Source organism: Rhamphochromis longiceps, linkage group LG17 (genome assembly GCF_057381845.1).
Source record: "Rhamphochromis longiceps isolate RC_006_pf linkage group LG17, R_longiceps_female_GT1.1, whole genome shotgun sequence".
Classification (NCBI taxonomy): Eukaryota; Metazoa; Chordata; class Actinopteri; order Cichliformes; family Cichlidae; genus Rhamphochromis; species Rhamphochromis longiceps.
Genome location: NC_140573.1, coordinates 42445394 through 42467820, shown reverse-complemented (window position 1 = coordinate 42467820; position 22427 = coordinate 42445394). Strand labels below are relative to the sequence as shown.

Sequence of the window (22427 nt, the reverse complement as noted above, 5' to 3'; positions counted from 1 at the left end):
AAGCTCTCGAGATAAATCGGGCCATGGAGATCCAGTGCCGCAGTGATTCACCAGTAGGAAATGATTCAATATGTATGTGAAACTTCAAGTAATGTAATCATCACTCAGTTCAGCAACAGGAAATAGGAATGCAAATGTTGCTGTTTTCCTCTAATGTGTAATATGCATTTAGATCCATATATATTTGGGCACTGCCACAAATGTAGTTACTATTACTGCTTACCAAAATAAGAGTGTTGGCTTATTAACGTGCAGACTTATTTATAGTATATTTGTGTAAAGTTCCAAGATGGCGCCAGTGTTCACGGCAAGCCGTCTCCTCCGCTGTTGTTTGTCGTCCTTCTGTCTATGTGCTGCCCTGATGTCGCTACGTTACTTGCCTATGATCGCCAAACTCTTGAATCTCCGGCCTTTGGACTACCAGACACAAGATTTTAAATGGAGACCTGAGAATCCTCCTCCGCTTTCGAAGGACTTTCCTGATTATCTCCGCCACTTACCATCTACCTTCTCTCAAAGGAAACGTTCACGGAGACGGGGTAAACGTGTTCGTATCAAGGCCTTTTTAAAGTCCTATGTTGGGACAAATGATCGCTATTCTATAAACATCTTGTCATCTATTCCTGCCCTCCGGGACCATGCTAACTTCAGACTGTTCTGTCATCGCTGGATTCGCCCTGTTGGACCTTATGGTTACCTGGACCTCCCAGCTGATCTTCCACCCGCTCGGTGCTGGGTGCGGTCCTCCAGAGGCGGTGCGAATCTCAACCTTCGCCTGCTGCGCCGTTCTCCTACCAGTAACAGTGTGACCACTCTCCGTATGGCCTTGCTAAATACAAGGTCACTGGCGAATACGACTTTTATTTTAAATGATCTTATTCTATCATCGGGACTGGCGGAAACTTGGCTTTGCCCCGGCGAACTTTTTCCCTTCTCGGAGCTGCTCCCACCTGACCACGCTTTTATTAGCTCACCCCAGACCACTGGAAGAGGTGGAGGGCTAGCTTCAGTTTTTAAAGACAAACTTCGATGTTGGCAGCTGCCACCTGTTCTGTACCCCAGTTTCGAGGTGCAGTTATTGGAAGTGAACTGCGTCCCCTCCATCCTCTGCGCTGTGGTGTATCGCCCCCGAAACTTATCAAGGATTTTCTTCCAGAATTTGCTGATCTGCTGGGGAGCCTTCTGCTACGTTATGACCGTATACTAATTGTTGGTGACTTCAACATTCATGTTTGCTGTGAGGACAGTTCGCTAGCTAAGGATTTCCTCGCTCTTATTAGCACCCTCAATCTCACCCAGTGGGTAAGTGAACCAACTCACACTAAAGGTCATAAACTTGATTTGGTCTTATGGTCTGGATATTTGCATCACGGACATAAAGGACTCTGGGATTTCAGATCACTTTCCGGTTTTGTTTAATACTGTAGCGAGCGATGTGGGTTTGAACAGTGATGGTCCTGTGCGGCAAACGTGCACAATTAACTCCCAGTCAATCGCCCACTTCATTGATGCTTTCCTTGACTGTCCCCTCTCTGATGCTAAGTGTAAAGGGGTTTTATCAGCGGATGAGCTTGCTAACCTCTTTTATACTGCATGCGCTGACATTCTTAACTCTGTGGCACCTCTGAGGATTAAACAACCCTGGCTAAATGATACTACTCGCGCCCTTAGGCGTGAATGTCGTCGTGCTGAAAGAAAATGGAGGAAAGACAAACTCCACGTCTCTCTGGACATCCTCCATAATTGTCTATCTAAGTATCAAAAGTCTGTTAAAGCTGCCAAATCTTCCTTTTTGTCTATCATTATTATGACTAATAGGCACAACCCCCGAGCTCTTTTTAATACTTTTAACTCTGTGATAAACCCTTGCACTACCACTTATAGGGATGCTTCCCCTGCTCTTTGTGATAAATTCTTAAAGTATTTCTCTGAACAAATCTCAGCTCTAAGGGCTTCTCATCCATCTCATCCATCATCAGTTTTAGACCCAGTTCCAGCTTCTGAATGCTTGACTTTCTTTCCGCAGTTTGCGCCAGTGTCTTATTCTGTTTTAAAAGATATAATTGATCATCTCAAAATCTCTGGTTCCCCGCATGATATTCTTCCTTCTCGTTTCTTTAAGGAAGCTTTACATGCTATTGGTCCTTGTATCTTATCTCTGCTGAATGCATCATTGTCATCAGGTTGTGTACCGTCTCTCTAAGCATGCTGTTGTGCAACCTATTATGAAAAAGAAAAATCTTGACCGTAATGGTCTCACTAACTACAGGCCAATCTCCAAACTCCCTTTTATTTCCAAAATATTGGAAACGGTAGTTCTAAAACAACTTCAGGCCTTTTTAGATGCAAATGGTATTAATGACAAGTTTCAGTCTGGTTTGAAACCTCGCCCCAGCACAGAGACAGCCTTACTTAGAGTTGTTAATGATCTTCTTTTAACTGTTGACTGTGGTTTTAGTTTTACTTGACTTGACTGCTGCTTTGACACGGTTAACCACAACATTCTTCTATCAAGACTGGAACATGTTGTTGGTCTCAAAGGTACGGTTTTATCTTGGTTTAAATCCTACCTCTCAGAGAGGTCGTTCTCTGTTGCTATGGGGCAACACTCCTCGGCTTCTGCCCCTATTTACTGTGGTGTGCCTCAAGGGTCCGTGCTCGGTCCTGCGCTCTTCTCTTTGTACATGTTGCCGTTGGCATTAATTTTTAGAAATTACAACATCTCCCTTCACTGTTACAGTGGGGCAAAAAAGTATTTAGTCAGCCACCGATTGTGCAAGTTCCCCCACTTAAAATGATGACAGAGGTCAGTAATTTGCACCAGAGGTACACTTCAACTGTGAGAGACAGAATGTGGAAAAAAAAGCCATGAATTCACATGGTAGGATTTGTAAAGAATTTATTCGTAAATCAGGGTGGAAAATAAGTATTTGGTCAATAACAAAAATACAACTCAATACTTTGTAACATAACCTTTGTTGGCAATAACAGAGGTCAAACGTTTACTATAGGTCTTTACCAGGTTTGCACACACAGTAGCTGGTATTTTGGCCCATTCCTCCATGCAGATCTTCTCGAGAGCAGTGATGTTTTGGGGCTGTCGCCGAGCAACACGGACTTTCAACTCCCGCCACAGATTTTCTATGGGGTTGAGGTCTGGAGACTGGCTAGGCCACTCCAGGACTTTCAAATGCTTCTTACGGAGCCACTCCTTTGTTGCCCGGGCGGTGTGTTTTGGATCATTGTCATGTTGGAAGACCCAGCCTCGTTTCATCTTCAAAGTTCTCACTGATGGAAGGAGGTTTTGGCTCAAAATCTCACCATACATGGCCCCATTCATTCTGTCCTTAACACGGATCAGTCGTCCTGTCCCCTTGGCAGAAAAACAGCCCCATAGCATGATGTTTGCACCCCCATGCTTCACAGTAGGTATGGTGTTCTTGGGATACAACTCAGTATTCTTCTTCCTCCAAACACGACGAGTTGAGTTTATACCAAAAAGTTCTACTTTGGTTTCATCTGACCACATGACATTCTCCCAATCCTCTGCTGTATCATCCATGTGCTCTCTGGCAAACTTCAGACGGGCCTGGACATGCACTGGCTTCAGCAGCGGAACACGTCTGGCACTGCGGGATTTGATTCCCTGCCGTTGTAGTGTGTTACTGATGGTGACCTTTGTTACTTTGGTCCCAGCTCTCTGCAGGTCATTCACCAGGTCCCCCCGTGTGGTTCTGGGATCTTTGCTCACCGTTCTCATGATCATTTTGACCCCACGGGATGAGATCTTGCGTGGAGCCCCAGATCGAGGGAGATTATCAGTGGTCTTGTATGTCTTCCATTTTCTGATGATTGCTCCCACAGTTGATTTTTTCACACCAAGCTGCTTGCCTATTGTAGATTCACTCTTCCCAGTCTGGTGCAGGTCTACAATACTTTTCCTGGTGTCCTTCGAAAGCTCTTTGGTCTTGGCCATGGCGGAGTTTGGAGTCTGACTGTTTGAGGCTGTGGACAGGTGTCTTTTATACAGATGATGAGTTCAAACAGGTGCCATTCATACAGGTAACGAGTGGGGGACAGAAAAGCTTCTTACAGAAGACGTTACAGGTCTGTGAGAGCCAGAGATTTTCCTTGTTTGAGGTGACCAAATACTTATTTTCCACCCTGATTTACGAATAAATTCTTTACAAATCCTACCATGTGAATTCATGGATTTTTTTTTCACATTCTGTCTCTCACAGTTGAAGTGTACCTCTGGTGCAAATTACTGACCTCTGTCATCATTTTAAGTGGGGGAACTTGCACAATCGGTGGCTGACTAAATACTTTTTTGCCCCACTGTATGCTGATGATATCCAGATTTATTCACCTCTGAAATCAGATGTGTCTGCTTCTTTGCAACCTCTGTTCAACTGTTTGCATGAAGTTAAAATTTGGTTATCACATAATTTTCTTACACTGAACGAGAATAAGACCGAAATCATAGTCTTTGGTAGTCACACTCGGTTAGCTGATGCCCTAGGCCCTCTCACTAGCCATCTCTCGCTCACTGTAAGGAACCTGTGAGTGTTCCTGGATGGCTCTTTTAAACTTCAGAAACACGTCTCCACAGTGGTAAAAAAAAACAGCTTTTACCAGTTGCGTCAGATATCCAAAGCAAAGCCGTTCCTTCCTTTAAAGGACCTTGAAAAGCTTGTCCACGCATTCATCACATCCAGACTGGACTACTGTCTTCTGCCATTCTTCAGTTAATTCAAAATGCAGCTGCGCGTCTTTTAACAGGTACGAGAATCTATGAACGCATAACTTCAACTTTAGCCAAACTACATTGGCTCCCTGTCAAATATCGCAAAGATTTTAAAATTCTTTTGTTCACTTTTAAAATTCTGAATAATTTGGCGCCCAGCTGTCTTTCTGAACTCCTCCACTTATACAATCCCAACAGAGCACTTAGATCGTCCAATCACAGGCTCCTAGCACAACCTAGGTCTCGAATGAAGTCGAGCGGTGACCGGGCCTTTGCATCCGTGGCACCCAGACTCTGGAATAACCTCCCTGTTCATTTTCGTACTGCCGAGTCTATCCAGTCGTTTAAATCACGTCTTAAAACTTATCTTTTTACTTTGGCCTTTGATTCTAACTAGTTGGCTGTTCTAGCTTGTTGTGTTGTTACCTATTGTTTGTTGTCCTGTTTTATTGTTTGTTTTAATTGTCTCATGCTTTTACTGACTGTGAAGCACTATGGTCAACACTGTTGTTTTAATATGTGCTCTATAAATACATTTTGATTTGATTTGTACTCATTCAGGTTAGAGGAATCGCTCAGGACTGACGTCTCTATAATATGTAATCCCTGTAATGCATTTTTAAATGGTCCAAATGTAATTAGACAGTTATAAACAAACTGCTGTGCAATAATTATTTTGTATGTCTTTGTAGATTAAGTAAAATGTTGACATTTGCATTGATTTTATGTCTCTTTCCATTAAATTGAAATGACCATAGAAGTGAGCAGACTTACAAATTCAACAGTGGATCAAATAATGATTTCCCTCACTGTGTAGAGCTGTTACTGCTGGTACTGGTGATGCCAGTCTGGAGTTTTTAAAAATAAACAAGTCAGTAAACTTGTCGGGCCAATAGATGATTCATTTTATTTAATGGCAAAATACTCAGAAACAGCAACTGAAAACAGCTGAAATAAATGTTAAAGCATAACGAAAGGAAGAAAGCTGCTGCTTGGCAATGCCCACATTTGTTTGGTGATGTCCCATCTTCACGTTGTCATTTCCTCCCAGGAATCCATAATAAAATATTTAAAATTATCAGTGGAGAGTAGGCAAATATCTATAAAGGTGGTAATACCTGAGAAGTTTATATGACATTTGGATAAAAGATTTCATTCAACTTAAATGAAGGTGATGGGTAGGGCTGCCACGATTAGTCGACTAGTCACGATTACGTCGACTATCAAAATCGTCGACGACTGATTTAATAGTCGACGCGTCGTTTGAAGCTTTGTAAGATCCAAAAGACGCAGAAATAAGTAGCAGGATTTAAGAGTGTAATAACGGACTGAAACAGAAGATGGCAGCACTGCATGTACAAGGATGTCAGCTGCCGTTAAACCCCGAAGAAGAAGAAGCTGTGTCCCAGAATTCATAGCGCGGCCCTGCACAGTTTCCAACAATGGCGGCAGCTACTTAGTTTTAATGTTACTCTTATTATTCTTTCTGGGTCACAAAATAAACGTTTAACATATTTTCAGGCGAGAATGTAGCTGTGTAAACCTCAAATATCTGCTCAGTTTATCAAGACACCACATATTTTCAAAAGCGCTCCGACGTTTTCGGAGACGTCTGTTACCCACTAGCTCGATAGCTAGCCGGGGGCAAGGTCACTAGAGCCGTGAGAACACCGGACTCCCGGCAAATCGTTTTCAAACCCACCGCCGTCTTTCGCTCCTCAGGTTAAACGTGATATATAAGTCACTTAGATAACTTAAAAATGTTATTGTTTTGCCTTTTTTTTTTTTTTAGTATTTTATTTGTTCCTGAGTAAATCAGTTTGGCTGAGATTAAAGTTATAGTTTTTACACAGCTGAATAAACGTCAACCAGACAGCTGATTATCAGAAGTGTGAGATGCTGTTATAGGTTAGATAGCAAGGAGTTTATTAAACTTCACCGAAACAAACTATCATCTTGTCTTTATTTTTAGTTAGCACAGACCTTAAACACTTAAAGCTGTAAGCTAATGATAGTTATATAAGAGCAGATGCTGCTGGTGCAATAAGCTGTACGTTTTACGTCCAATGGATGATGATCTGATTAGTCGACTAATCGCCAAAATAATCGGTGACTAGTCGACTATCAAAATAATCGTTTGTGGCAGCCCTAGTGATGGGGCGGTTGGGGAAGGAAGTTAGTGTGCAGCACTGGTCCAGAATGCTGTGTGGACCAAGCACAAAGCAGAGGTGAGGTTGTCATTAAAGAACTGGAGTGTAGGATGGAGCTCAGACACTGTGTGGGTAAAAACGGCTGACATCACATTGTGTTGTTTTTTGAGAGCAACAAAATGCTGGTTTAATGCTTTAGTGTTAGCGAACTGTTTATTCCATTTATAGTTTCTCATGTTTCATCCTGTGTTTTGAGAGTTGCCGTTCATCTGTTGAGCCTTCTCCAAGTAATGGTGACGTGGCCTGAATTGTTTGGGTTCAGTCGTATCATCCACGATGCCGCAACTGCTTGGAATTAATGCGGATGACACGCATGGAATGCTAATGTCATCTCCACCTTGGTGCTGATGGTCGGACAATTTAATTGCTGTGGAAATTTAAAAAAAAAATGTAATCCATAATTTCATATTTATCATAATAGTCTCTGTCAGAAAGGGAAAGAAATGGAAATACATTTTTTCCTGCCCTTTGCTCTCGTTAGAACCCTCTCGGCTTCTCCTGCACCTCCCGATTATGAACAGAGCCTACCTTTGTCGGCAACTTCATTAAAATCTATTTAAATCAACTTCAACAGTAAAGTGCTCCTTCTCACAGCTTGTATGAGCAGCAGTCTCTGGGAACATCATTAGAGAATGTGTGTGCGTGAATATGTGGTACTTCCTCCAAGTTCAAATAACAAGCTCCTTCACAAGTGTCAACACCCCCAACCAATTGCTTAAGTTCGGCAGGCGTGTTCTTACTACAAAGTAGCCCTGGGTGCTCTGAAGGTACATCTGTCGTCTGGGTCCCAGTAAATACGTCACCCATGGGGGAAGAAACACTACTGAACCTTGACTGCTAAATCTCTCATTAACAGGGAAGCAATCCTCTGAACTCTGCTCAGCCTCCTCGCTTTCTCTAAATGTGTATGCCTTTGTTGAAAATGATGCTTCAGATGCGATCTAACCTCACATGAGCTCCTTCTCAGGGAGCGTGGCACTGATGCAAAGAAGCAGTGCCGTCTCAGACAATAATGCACAATAACTCAACTTGAGGCTAAATGTTTGCTAGGAGAGTAAACTTTAACACGAACGTCTCAAAGGCCTGTGATGCACAAAAAAATGTGCCACGTATATTAAAATAGTTCTTGATACCATGTCCTGTGGATTTGTTAAGGATGTTGTGACTCAGGAGTAACATGCCACACACACGGCTTACTTGCACTGCCCGTAAAATAAGCGACAATGATCCAGTGAAAGTGACTACCGTAGCATGTTCTAAATATATGTATGGGGTCTTTGATTTAACAGACTGGTTTACAAAACCAAAGAAAAAGACAGAAAAGCAAATATTAATACACATTTTGCTTTGTACTAATGCAGGATTTAATGTTTGCTAAAATTGATACCATTTGTTATTATACATAAATGTTATGGATCATGTTAGCTGATTAATTGATTTAATTAATTTCAAAGCAAAAAGGGACAAAGAGAACTAGGGAAAGTTTTTTTTTTAATAACCTGGCTTTTCAAACATTGGCAACAAAAGCATGCAACACATGGAAAAACAACGTGCAATAGATCATGTTTAAACTTGTGTGTGTGTGTGTGTGTGTGTGTTTCTCCTCTCAGGACTCTACTTATCCATTTGGAGAATGGATACCTTGGCAAAGGCCTTGACCAGTTCTCCACCCATATGCACCATTACTACACATATGTGGATAACATTTATAAAGCCCAGAAAGTGCTTCAGGTAAGAACATTATATTTGAACTTGGTTCAGACTGTTAGTCGATCTTTTTTTGTCACTGATCTCAGTTTTTCTGTTTTCATCTATTTACTGATTTCTTGTTACATTGAATAGCAAAGCACAGCAATTTTATCAGATCAAATTTATTATGTAGTTTTACTGTGAACTTCAAGAATGCAAGTTTTTGCAGAATCTAACAATTTTCTACATGTTGATAGATGTAAAGAAACATGCTGCTGCGTCTTCATTTGGCCGCTCTCTTTAGCAGTAGCCAAAGTGGATAATCTGTCTCCATCTTAACCGAACATTTGCATCATACCAAACCTTTGCATATGCTCCTTCATTACATCCATGAGTTTTCTCTCTGGTCTGCTCCATAATCAACTATCTTCATTTTTAATCCTTCAACTCGGCCTTTAGTCTTTTTGTCAGTGATAGCCTTCTAACCATACACACAGTTAGATCCATATATATTTGGACACTGACATAAGTTTTTGTTGTTGTTTTTACCTGTTTACTGAAAAATATTCCAATTATAGTTATACAATGGACATAATGTGCAGACTCTCAGCTTTCATGTGAGGGTTGGCTGAAGATTCAATTGGACGAAGGGTTTAAGAGTTTCAGCTTCTTGACATGTGACATCTAGTTACAAAAGTAATTGGACAATTGAGTCAAAGGTTATTTCATGGGCAGATGTGGGCAATTCCTTTGATATTGATAATTAAGTAGCTAAAGGGCCTGGAGTTGATTTGAGGTGTGATGATTGCATTTGGAAGATTTTGCTGTGAACAGACAATATGCAGTCAAAGGAGCTCTCCATGCAGGTGAAACAAGCCATCCGTAAGCTGCAAAAACAGGAACAAAACATCAGAGAAATTGCTGCAGTCTTAGGAGTGGCAAAATCTTTAGTCCATCCTGAGGAAAAAGAAGGCATTGGTGACCTCAGCAATGCAAAACGACCTGGACGTCCACAGGCAACAGTAGTGGATGATCTCAGAATCATGGTGATGAGAAAACCCTTCACACCAGCCAATCGTGAACAACATTCTTGGATAAATATCCAAGTCTACCATAAAGAGAAGACAACTGTTCCACTGAAGGAAAAAGTACCCTAGACCATTATGGCGCCCCTTCCACTGTGGGGTGGAAAACACCTCAGGTGGGATCTGCTTGTCATGCCAGCAACGTTGGAAACCATCAGGACCATCGAGGTTACTTTTGTTCTCCTCAGAGAATGAAACTTTCTTCCACCTTTCAGTGTCCCATGTTTGGTGCTCTGTAGCAAAGTCCAAACGGTCAGTTCTGTGGCGTTCAAGGAGACGAGACGTTTTTTTTGTTCTTGAAGCCTTTCAGCCTCAGATGGTGTCTGATGGTTATGGGGCTGCAGTCGGCACCAGTAACGGCCTTAATTTGGGTCAAGCATCGTCCAGTGTCTCGACGGACAGCCAGTTGGATCCTCCGGCTCAGTGCTGGTGACATTTTTTTGGGCCTCCGGATCATTTAGGAAATATCAAATGACCGTCTTACAGCGATGGCGTGCTGTGAGAGATCCTGCTTATGCAGTTCAACAACCCGACCACGTTCAACAAGGGAAGGTTTGTTTTCCTTTGCCAACAGAGCATCATGACAGTGAAATGACAGAAAATGACAATGAATCCACATTTTTGCACAGATTTGGCCTTTCAAAGGCAAGTGGTCCTAAACTTTTGATCAGCTGTAAAACAGCCTGTTTCAGTTTAAGTGTTATTTTCAATAAATTGCTCAAAAAAATGTTTTGTCTCACTCCCATTTCTTCTTGTTGCATGTTGAAGCTCAACTTGGAACCTTGTTAAGCTCCAACCATGTCATTTTTCATCAACTGGTCTTAAACTTTTGATTAGGATTGTATTAATGATTTTGTTTTTCATCTGTTCCTGAGTGTCTTTAGATTGTGGCGTGATTGCTTTTTGATATGTTTTAGCCCACTTTGCATTGTCAGACAGGTTCCATCTGAGTGAGTTCTTGATTTAAGAGGTCTGGCAGTAATCAGGCCTGGGTGTGGCTAGTGAAAATGAACCTAGCTTTCCGTAAAATGTGTTTAATCACATGACCACTGCAAGTAAGAATGGGCTCAGAGCTGACCTCTAACCTCTAACCACTCCTGCCTCGACCTTCTCACTCCTACTGGACACCTTGATACTCTCCTGGTGACTTCATACACGTCCTCCACCACCCTCATACTTCTCTGGCACTCAGACTCTGTGAACGCCTTCTGACCTTTTCTATACTGCACATCAATGCTCTGAAAGCAAACCTCACATGTGTAGTACTCTTTCTCAGCATGAAAGCATACTATTACTCGCTGATTGTCATTTCTAGGGATGGGTACTGGTATATAAACGGTAGTAACCAGACCGAAAAGCAGCGCACATTTCGGTGCTTTATTTCGGTGGTTCTTTTTTTTTTTCCCCTGAGATGTCATACACTTTGGATTCTAGCCAATCATTTTACCTTTCCAAGGATAGTAGGCGGGCCCAGGTACATACGTTCTTTTAGAGCAGAGCTACAGATTAAAAATGCCCAAGGCGAAGTGGTCAAAAGTCTGGCTGTACTTCACAGCAAAAGATGCAAACTCAGCAGCCTGCAACAAGTGCTTTAAGGTGATACTGTGATACTGTCAAAGGAGGTAACACCTCGAATCTGATGAAACGCCTGGCGACGCATAGCGTTTTTTTAAAAGCCGAGAAATGTGCTGTGTTTGATAGCTTGCTGTGAGACCTCACACCGAGCACATCTACTGCGGGTGTGGTGCCTGTTATCGGACCCGGAGTTAGCAACATCCCCCAAGAACCCGAAGAGGAGAGTCCTGGCCCCTAGCCCTGCCAGTGTAGCAGAAATGATGAGGATGATGATGCAGCAGCAGCCGTTCTTCTCTGCGTGTGTAGCTTAATGTTGTTCGTGTGTAATTTACGCTGAGTAGGCTAACCACGTTATTACATTAATGCATGTAAGGTGAACTAGCAAACATCATCATAGCTACATGCGGCTGTCTTCTTGTTTGATGGCAGATACTCCCTTCACCCTGGCCAAAAAGGCTAAAATGACCAAAGAAAAAGTGGAAAACAGCTAAACATGAGAGGTTTTTGGACAAAGTTTGTGTTTTTTCCATTGTTTAAGCACTGCTTCCAGCCAAGAGTGATACCATATATGCCCCATAGCTGCAGAAAAGGCTAACATTGTTATCTTTTTACAAAAAACAGCTGAACATGAGAGGTTTTTGGACCAATTTTGTGTTCTCCATTCTTTAAGCACCGGTTTGAGCACCGGCACCGTTTCAAAAGTACCGGTTTGGCACCGGTATCGGATAAAACCTAAACGATACCCATCCCTAGTCATTTCTCTTCTTAACATACCTTCAGCAACCCTTTCCTATATCTTCATTTTATTGCTCATCAATGTTATTCCTCTGTAGTTACTACTGCTCTGCACATCACAATCATGAAATCTGGTCCCAGTACACTTTTTATAAATTCAGAAGCTACGTCTTGTAAATGTTTCTGAATAATCTCCCAGTGTCTTGTGTCCATTTTCAGATGCAGCTTAAGAAAAACAAGGCCTTCAGACGGTTCAAAAAACTGCAGGAATCCCGCCCAGAATTCAACAACCAGAAGCTGGAGGACTTGCTCCAACTCCCCCTGCAGCGGATTGATCAGTGAGATTATATATTATTATATTATATATGATCTTAATAAGGTTTTAAAAGTGTGGGGACATAGGGCTTCAGCAAATCAGACAAATATGCAGGTGCCAGACCATTTAAGGATTTAAAAACCAATAAAAGAACTTTAAAATGAATCCTAAATTCAATTGGAAGCCAGTGCAGGGAGGCCAGAACCAGAGTAATGTGCTCAAATTTCCTTCTACCAGATAAAAACCGTGCCGCAGCATTCTGGACTAGTTGCAGGCGTGTCAGAGTGCCCAGTCCAACCCCTATTAAAAGGGAGTTGCAATAATCCAAGCGTGAGGTGATAAAAGCGTGGATACCAGTCTCCAAGTCACGCCTTGAAAGAAAAGGTTTAACCTTCGACAGACGCCTGAGATGATAGAATGATGATTTCACCACCACATCAAGAGTAAGTGCAGAGTCGATTTTTAACCCAAGATTGGTAATCGAGCTCTTCAGGTGAAGGGTCAGAGCAGCAAGGTCAACATCAGGGATATCAGAGAGGAACGATTCGACCCAAACAGAATTGCTTCCGTTTTACGTTCATTAAAATTTAAAAAGTTTTGAGCCATCCATGACTTAACATCACTAAGGCAATCAAGCAGGAGTCTAATTGGGGAGCTATCAGAACGACTGAAAGGAAAATAAAGCTGGCAATCATCAGCATATAGATGAAATGAGACTTTGTGTTTATGAAAGATCGCACCCGGTGGCAGGAGATGAAAACAGTAATGGCCCAAGAATAGATCCCTGTGGGACACCCCACGGCAGAGGGGCCACAGAGGACGATGACGAGCCCAACTTAACACAGAAGCTCCTGTTTGACAGATATGATTTTATCCACAGGAGTGCCAAGCCAGAAATGCCCACACAAAGCTGTAATCGAGAGATCAGCAGGTCGTGATCCACTGTGTCGAATGCAGCAGTCATATCTAGTAGTATAAGCACTACATGTTTACCACAGTCCGTCGTTACCAGAATATCGTTCATAACCTTTGAGAGCTGTCTCTGTGCTATGAAACGGCCTAAAGCCAGACTGAAAAACTTCAAACATTTGAGAGTTGTTTAGATAATCCATCAGCTGAGTGTGAACAACCTTTTCCAAGATCTTACTCAGAAAAGGAAGTTTAGAGATGGGTCTACAGTTTGACTGAACTGAAATATCTGAGCCTGGCTTCTTAAGTAAGGATGAATAACTGCATGCTTAAACTCGCTTGGTACTTGACCTGACAAGAGGCTGGTATTAATTAGGTTCAGAATATGTGGTCTAACAGTAGGAAACACCTTTTTTAGAAAACTGGGACGAGCGACATCATTCGGAGAACCACATGGGTTAGCAGTTAACACAAGCTTCTCGAGTTCAGGTAGAACAATTGGTTGGAAAGCAATAAGCAAATTTAAACAGGGAACATGCACAGCCGGGCCAACAGAAGATAAAGTGGAGGGTCTCAGACTGGCAACCACAAAGAAATTAAGAAACTTATTACACATAACCTCAGAAGATTGCAAAAGAACATGATCCTCTGCATTCAGTACAAAATTTATGGTATTATACAGAACACGAGGGTTATGTGAATTAACAGCAATAAGTTGAGAAAAATAGGAGATTTTGGCAGTCTTTGCTGCCCTCTGATAAGCTTTCCAGCTCGTCTTAAGAGTTTCCAGAGAGACGTACAGTCAGTCCTTTTTCCATCGCCTTTCACATCTCCTACAGTCTCTTCTAATGGCTCAAGTAAAATCGGTTAGCCAAGGACTGGCCTTGGGTTTACACTGCCTGAGTCTTAGAGGTGCAACAACATCAAGGGCAGATTTACAAACAGAGTCCAGATGAGAGAGTAATCCATCTACGGAGGACGACTCAGAGGGACTGGACACAAGTTGTTCAAATAGTATAGAAAAACGCTCGGGAGTATCTGAGCCGAAGGCTCGATAGCATCGCATAGGTGCAGCCGTTTAACAACAGGACTAAGAGCAACAACGTCAAATACAATGGGCATATGGTCACAGAATACAGCATCCTCCACATGTAAGTTACAGACAGATAACCCATATGATAACACCAAGTCCAATGTGTGACCATGTTCTTGAGTGGCACCTTTAACAGACTGAACAAGATGAAAAGAGTTCACCAGGTCCATGAAGTCCTTAGCCAGTGGCTTTCCTGGGCAACAGACGTGTATATTAAAATCACTGAGCAGCAGGACCTGGTCATACCGGGATGCACAGTCAGCGAGAAACTCAGATACAAACTCCTTGTCTTATTTAGGAGGCCGATAAACTATTGCACACAGCAACGAAGGCGAGTGGCCCAGTTCACACAAACACAATTCAAAGCTGCTGTGGCGTGTCCATGAGGATAGTTGCTTAAACTCAAAGTGTGCTTTAAAAACAGCTAACCCCCCGCCACGACCAGAAGCTCTCAGAGCGCTAAAATGAGCACAGCCAGCGGGCAGCAGTTCAGAAAAGGCGCTTAACTCACCGGGTGAACTCCAGGTTTCAGTCAAACAGAGGAGATACAAAGCATGGGAAGAACAGAAATCCTTCAGGATGAAGGTCTTATTCGCCACCGATCTGGCATTTATTAAAGCCAACCTGAGGGGAGCTGGTTCGGAGACCTCCGCGGCAGTGACAACCAGATCCACCGGTCTAAGGTCTGATCGGTCCATTCGCCTCCAACGCAGATGCCAAAGAGGGAAGGATTTCACAGGGCTTCTCCCGATAGAGCCGACAACGGGAACCAACCAGGAATCCACAGGATCCAGAGCACGCGATGGTACCAAGAGTCGTGGAAAAGATTGATGAACGGAGCGAAGATTGTGAGGAAGGTAAGAAATCTGGATTCTCAGCTTAACAAGGCGACCTCCACGAGTACCCCGTCTCCTGCGTCGCTTCTTCATATCTGGTGGCAGTGGTAGGGGATGCCAGCGCAATGGTACTGCTTCCAGGTAGGGAGGCAGAAAACCCTGGCTTTACCAAACCAAACTGAAACTTTGGTGGATGAGCCGATTTTCAATAAGGTCTGGCGATCATACGACAGTATTGAACTGACATGTTGCACAACGTTACCTAAAAACAATAAAATCAGACAGATAAAAAAGAGCGGTTGACGGCGTGCCAAACACACAGGCACCATCTTGCATCTTGTTTACAACAGCAGGGTGCAAGACGCTAGCAGGCAGGGCATACATGGAACAACATAACCAAGTGGCCGGCATAGTGTACAGGAACATCTGTGCTGTGCATGGCCTGGAAGTCCTGAGGTCAAAGTGGGAGATGCCCCCAAGGGTGGTGGAGAATGACCGAGCTAAGATCCTGTGGGACTTCCAGATACAGACGGACAAAATGGTGGTGGCTAACCAACCGGACATAGTGGTGGTAGAGAAGCAGAAGAAGACGGCCGTAGTGATCGATGTAGCGGTTCCCAATGACAGCAACATCAGGAAGAAGGAACACGAGAAGCTGGAGAAATACCAAGAGCTCAGAGAAGAGCTGGAGAAGATGAGGAGGGTGAAGGTAACAGTGGTCCCCGTGGTAATCGGAGCACTCGGTGCGGTGACTCCCAAGCTCAGCGAGTGGCTCCTGTCAGGCTTGTCTTTATGTTTTAAAGCAAAATCCTCATCCACACATTTAATGGTGTCAGTTGTGTGTCAATGAAGTTCTCCTGGGGCTCTAGTGGAGCCTTGCAGCCAGACAGCTGACTAATCAAAAGTCACCTTATATGACTAGACTTAAGTTTTAACCTATGTGATACCACCTTAGGTATTTCCAGTTTGTCGAATAATAAACTCCATCTGCTGGAGAGAAGGCCATTAAGTGCAGATGAAAGTTTGGTCAAAGACTAACCTGGTTAAGTGGTTTCATCTTGCTGCAAAATGAATTTATAGAATCTGAATAAAGAAGGAAATGGATCTGTGATGAATCACTGAAGGATCTGTTGTTAGAGGAAGAGCAAAAGAATAGAAACACAATCCACTTCAAATTAAAAAAAAAACAGGCAACAAATTAAATCACTTTCGACGCTCCTCCCCAAATAGACAAAAAGTCCTGTCTTCTTGTCTTTTCTTGTAATAACAAATACATTACAGCCATTATTAGCAATGGTCACTGTTAGCAGGAAGTGGAAATGAAAATCTAATTAAACAAACAGTATAACACAAAGGAAACACTAATGAGCATTATTAGGTACATTTCAAATAATGTAAACCGAACACTCTCATTTAGCCATCTTGTCCTGTTCATTAGCAGCAAACCAAAGAAAATATAATGAGACAACAACATAATCCTGACCATTTTCATATTTCTGATATTCTAATGAAGAATGGAGCTGTACAAAACATGAAGTGGTAAAGAAGATATGCTTTCTGCTCTTGCAGCAGGAGTTGCAAATGGCTTTGCTGATGATAATACACACTTTTTTCTCACTCTGTTTGGCAGACATACCGGGTCATTTGGGCATTTGCACATCAGTAAATATAGAAGACAAATTAAATTTCTAATTATTTTGCATGCATGCATTAAGGGTTTGAATTTGTAATTAAGAGACGAGGTGTCAGCAGGCGCCTTTCTGGATGAGTGGACATAACACGGACTTATTGGTGATTACTACACTTTAATAGCTTAAAAGAGAAGAAGCGCTGGTAAATATAGAAGTCTAGAGCATGTGCATTGTGTAAATTAGAACTATAAGCGACCTATAATCGACTTTGTCTCATCGTTCCTTTAAAAGGTAACTAACAGTGATTTATTCAAAGAGTGAAGAACTTTAAGTGTGAATATTATGAAACCTGTTCGAACTGTCCTCTGAATTATTATTAACTATGTTTCCACAAAGATCTGAGCAGTGGAGACAAAATGAAATGGCAACAAGTGTGAGCCATCAGTGTACTAATAAAGAGAAATGGCCACATGTGAACCTAACCAGGCTAACAAAATCAGTTTCTTTTACTCTAACAAACCAAATTAGTGGTGTATATCCATTTTTTTCTTACTTTGATATTATTCTACTGACATCTAAGTCACCACTGATGACACTAACCCCATGCTACCAAAATATATCATTTTAAGTCTTTTAAAAATATTCTTTCAAGTTGTAGTAATCAGAGGACAAAGAACAATTATTGTAAGTGACATGCATACAAAATAATTTAATATTTTTCAATTGATAAAATTTTAAACATTTTTAAAGATGCATTTCTGACATCAAATAATCTGTCACCTGTGTGGCTTGCAATACAGCCCTCACTCTGACAAGCCCAGTACCTGAACTATAGTTGTGCCATATCATATCATCCACACTGATGCCAGGATAAATTCTTACGGAATATCAGCGTGTCGTATTCATTGTTAGAGCAACACTGTGCATTTATGTTCCTTTGTGCATACGAGACACACCCAGAATCTAGCAGCTGGTCATGTGAAACCCCTATGAAAGTAAATGACTCTATCGTTGGAGCGCACTGTAAGATAGGAAAAGCAAATGGTGGATGGAAATTACTGACGTAGTTACATGGTGGAAAAGCAGGATACAGAAAAAGCAAGGTATAGCATCTCAGGCAGAAATAATTCTAATTATATGGAAACATCGTGCAGGCTCCTACTAAGTTACTTTAGTTAATTAAGTGTTAAGTTACATTATGTCAATAACGGACATAATATGGACACCATGTGGTTCGGAGGTAACCCCCGAGCCAGATGGTGAACACCAGAGTTGAAGGGAGCCACCAGGCTGAAGAAGAAGTCCTATCGGGCTTGATTAACCCGTGGGACTTCGGTCGCAGCTGATAGGTACCGACAGGCAAAGTGGAACTTGGGCAAAAACTCGGGCAACTCAGGAGGGCAAAGCAGCGCTTTTTTTGTATAGTGCAGGTGGAGCGCTGCTGACTTCAACTGAGAACATTATCGGGTGGTGGAAGGAGTAGTTCGAGGACCTCCTTAATCCCACTAGCATGTGTTCTATGGAGGAGGCAGAGTCTGCGGACGAGGGGGACAATTCGTCTTCAGGGGGTTAGGTCACTGAGGCAGTTAAACAAATCCTTGGTGACAGGGTCACTGGGGTAGAAGGGGTTCGGCCTGAGTTCTCTTTCCCTCCTACCTTCGTCGACATGAGGTCATGCTGAGGTACTTGGTGCACAGAGGTTCCCAACTTTCTGCAGAGTCGATAGCTACAAACCTCCAGACTTAATGTGGCGTTCAGATTACCTCAAAAACGGTGTGTAGAGATCTGCTGCCTGAGATTACCCAGCACAATAGAAAGCATTAGATGCAGCGGTGTAAAGCATGGCGCTACTGGACTCTAGAGAAGTGGAGATTTGTTCTCTGGATTGTCTAATAGACGAGTCTGGGTTTGGCGGTTGTAAGGAAAATAGTACTTTTCTAACTGCACTGCGCCAAGTGTAACGTTTAGGGGAAGGGGGATTATGGTGTTTAGTTGGCCCCTTATTTCCATTGAAAGGAACTCTTAACGCTTCAGCATACCAAGAAGAGTTTGGGGGATGGCCCCTTCCTGATCCAACATGACTGCATAACAGTGTACAAAGCAAGGTGTGGGCTGCACAGAGTCCTAACCTCAACCCATTTAGAAGACCTCTGGGGTGAATTAGAGCACAGACTGTGAGCCAGGCCGTCTTGTCCAACACCAGTGTCTGACCTCACAAATGCTCTTCCAGAAGGATGTTCGAATATTCCCATGAACACATCCCTGTACCTTGTGGAAAGCCTTCCCATAGAGTTGAAGCCCTCTACACTGGATTTCCATGTTTGTTTTCATGTTTCAGTAAATTCCTGAACCCAGTTTTTCAAGCAAAATACTAAGAAATGAGGTATGGTGCTATAGTTCTCACAGTGCTGTGTTTTTCAAATAGTACTTGCACTATTACACTGCATCGTTGGTGCTCTGTAACATCCCTTATTAAACTCATTCCACCAAATGGACCAGAAGCAATGATTTGCAGGGTGCTAGCATTACAACTTGCCTCATTCACTGGCACCACTTTGTCTCTATAACAAGCCCAGACTAAAAAAAAAAAACAAAAGGGAAGACTGCAAAGGCAGAGACGAGCACAGTGGAAATCAATGTCAGCTGTCAATGCACTTCAAGGTCACATCGTCCTAGTAAAAAGGAGCATGGATTTCTCTTCACAACTGTTGTCTTAGGCAGAGGCTTAAACTTGATAGAATCTCTATGAATTTGTCTGAACATATTTAAACTGAATTTGAACGTTTTTTTTTTAATTTTGCTTTTGCTATTTTACATTAAGTCAAGTTTAAATAACTTTAAAAAATTCATTTTTTTTATATATAGACATAAAACCCAAATTAAAAATGTTTAAGAGATAGTTATACTACTTTATATTGCTGGTGATTTTCCTTTGATTCTGAATAATTTAATCTGTAGCCAATCGGGGGAAAACCCCCAAGCATGTGGCTTATTATTACTCGTTTGTTTTTAGAGGCATCCTTGACCTATGAGTCAGAATCTGAATCACCTTTATTGCCAAGTTGGTACACACACAATTTGTTGTTGAATAATTATAATTTTTGTTGGTGTGGTCCTGTGTCAGTTTAGCTTTTTGAAACAAAGACAACACTCTTAAGTGGTGGACTGGAATTGCATTGGGGTCTCCTATGGTCAGGCACCTACAGTGGAAAGTTGACTGTATTCACCTTTCAGTATTATCTGGGGGTAAACAAAATACAGCTGACGGCAAAAATCTGACCTGCACTCACATGTTCTCTAAAGTGAGCTAGATATCACCATAAATATATACAAATAAGCATCTTGGAATTATTCCGGATTAGCGTCGTGCCACATCATACCATTCTTTATAAAACTGTTAAAATGTTTAGGTGATTCAGAAAGTGTCATGTCATCCTGTTAGTGATCACATACATTAGTTCTGTAGCGCACACAATGAGACCAGGCATGTCTAACAGCCCGCCGGTCTCGATGATGATTTACTGCCTAAAAAGTGAGCAGCTTTAACAACCTGCAACAAAGCATAAATACTGTTTTGTATAAAACACAAAATAATTCAATCATTTCTCTCTTTTCTCCACATTGTAGGGTTTTTACCTTTTAATGTAAAGTGCCTTGAGGCAACTGTTGTTATGATTTGGTGCTTTAACCTCCTGAGAACTGAGGATAAAAAGTTTCTTTCAGTTTACCTTTTTTTTGTCCACTACAGAGGACATAATGAATAGGCTGGATCTCAAGAGGATATAAATTGAATAAGAACGTCTCCAGGACAGTCTCCAGGAGAGAGGCCATTAACAAGAGGAGAGCTAAACTGGGCTGTAGAAGGGCATCAACCCGGCAGCACGACTCGTATGTGCTCCTGTGTGCGAGGAGAAACCAGGGGTGGCTTTTATAGCCTCAAAATCATATCACATTATTTAAAAAATTGCATTGCTTATATTTATGACAACATAGAAAAATACTGAACATGTTATCTGTGACTGTAGCTTGCACGCACCGACATTTATTACTGCAACCAAAATAAGTAACGTTTATTTATTAAGCGCTCTAATTCTCTATAGGTTTCTTTTGTTCACGTGTGTCTTTAATAAAATTAAAGTTGCAGTGTAAACTGTGCAACTGCATCGACTTATTGTTCCAGGTTTTATTCACACATACAGAAAATGCCATTTAGTTGTTTCTGGGGGCTTTAATTCAAACATCATTTCTAATCTGCACCTGGAGTAAAAGTCAGGATTTATAGTCAGTATTTCATTTGTTCACTATGAGAAGGATACGATCAAACCAGTGCAGCTCTCCATCTCATCAGGGTACTGCTGTATCTGTCTGTCGTCATCTCAGGCAAAAATACTTCAAAGTAAAACTCGATCTTTCCATCTGAGTTAGTCGGGACAGTTCGCACATTTCTTTGGCTCGTTAGGCTTTTTTGACACTGCTGCTGTTTGAATGTAACCAGTCCACAATTACAGGGCCAAGAGTATCCTGTTCAACAGTGGCTATAACTCTGAGAATGGGGGAAACTACGTGACCGTTTCTATTGTCAGGTAATATTGTGACCTTATTTCTTTTCTGTCTTCTCACAGGTATAAACATTTCCTGCAGGATCTGACAGCCAACATCAGTGTAGACCACCCAGAGTATGAACAGCTTTTAAGTAAGTGTCTTTGCTGCCGTCTGTAGTAATTAGAGCAGGGCGATATGACCAAAATATTTATCACCATATACATTTGAAAATTTGTGATAAGGATATAACTGATGATATAATTGATGTGAGACAAAATACTTTACAACTCCTCAACTTTATTAGTGCAAAAAAAACACATCAATGTATTTTCATTTAAACAAGCAGCTGTTTTTTACATTAAAGTTCTATAAAATGTAACAGTGCAAATGCAAACTCCTCGCTGACAGTTTAACCAAAAGGCGTTTCCAGTGGAAACTGGCCGACACATCCTCAGCACAACCATGTATAAGCCCTGTCTCGTTATGTTTATCAATATCCACAAAACTTAAAGAGGTTATACACACACAATACAGTAATATTATGTTGAAGCACAGTACGTATCACTCCGCGAGGCTCCGCCTACGATAGCCGTAATGCTCCGACAATCCATCAAGCGGTGCGGCTTCGTAGCTTAGCAAAGTCGTACTGAAACATTTGACAGATTTTCGAGCGCCGTGCACATAAAATCGTTTCCAGGTCAGTAAACACAACCAGAGTTCATACATAAGGCACACGGGATTATAAGGGGCTCTGTCGACTTTCAGAAAAATCAAAGGATGATTTTAAGTGTGCCGTATTTTCCAAACAACACGGTAATAACGACGGCCCGCTAGCATGCGCTACCAAAAATAGTGCTTTGTTGTGTATCTGACGGACGAAAGCTAAACCAGTTCCACACCAGTGAAGCTGCAGCATTTTTACAAACCAGTTCAGGTTCATCTGTTTCATTCAACGATCCGCTTTCGCTCTTCTCATTCTGCGTCGCCGCCATGCTTTTTCCGCCATGTGCGTATGAAAAGAAAGGCACTGCGCATGTGTGTTTTACCCATATTCTATCG

The 22427-nt window shown here is 42.0% G+C and overlaps 1 protein-coding gene across 1 annotated transcript in view; it reads left to right on the top strand.

Annotated features, from left to right (window-relative positions):
- arhgef39 (Rho guanine nucleotide exchange factor (GEF) 39) overlaps positions 1–22427 on the top strand; it is a 72318-nt gene that overhangs the window by 5981 nt on the left and 43910 nt on the right. Inside the window, exons 4-6 of the mRNA XM_085386437.1 lie at positions 8568–8688; positions 12261–12379; positions 21449–21519. Coding sequence (XP_085242563.1) covers positions 8568–8688; positions 12261–12379; positions 21449–21519 — 311 coding nt within the window. The remainder of the gene's footprint in view (positions 1–8567; positions 8689–12260; positions 12380–21448; positions 21520–22427) is intronic.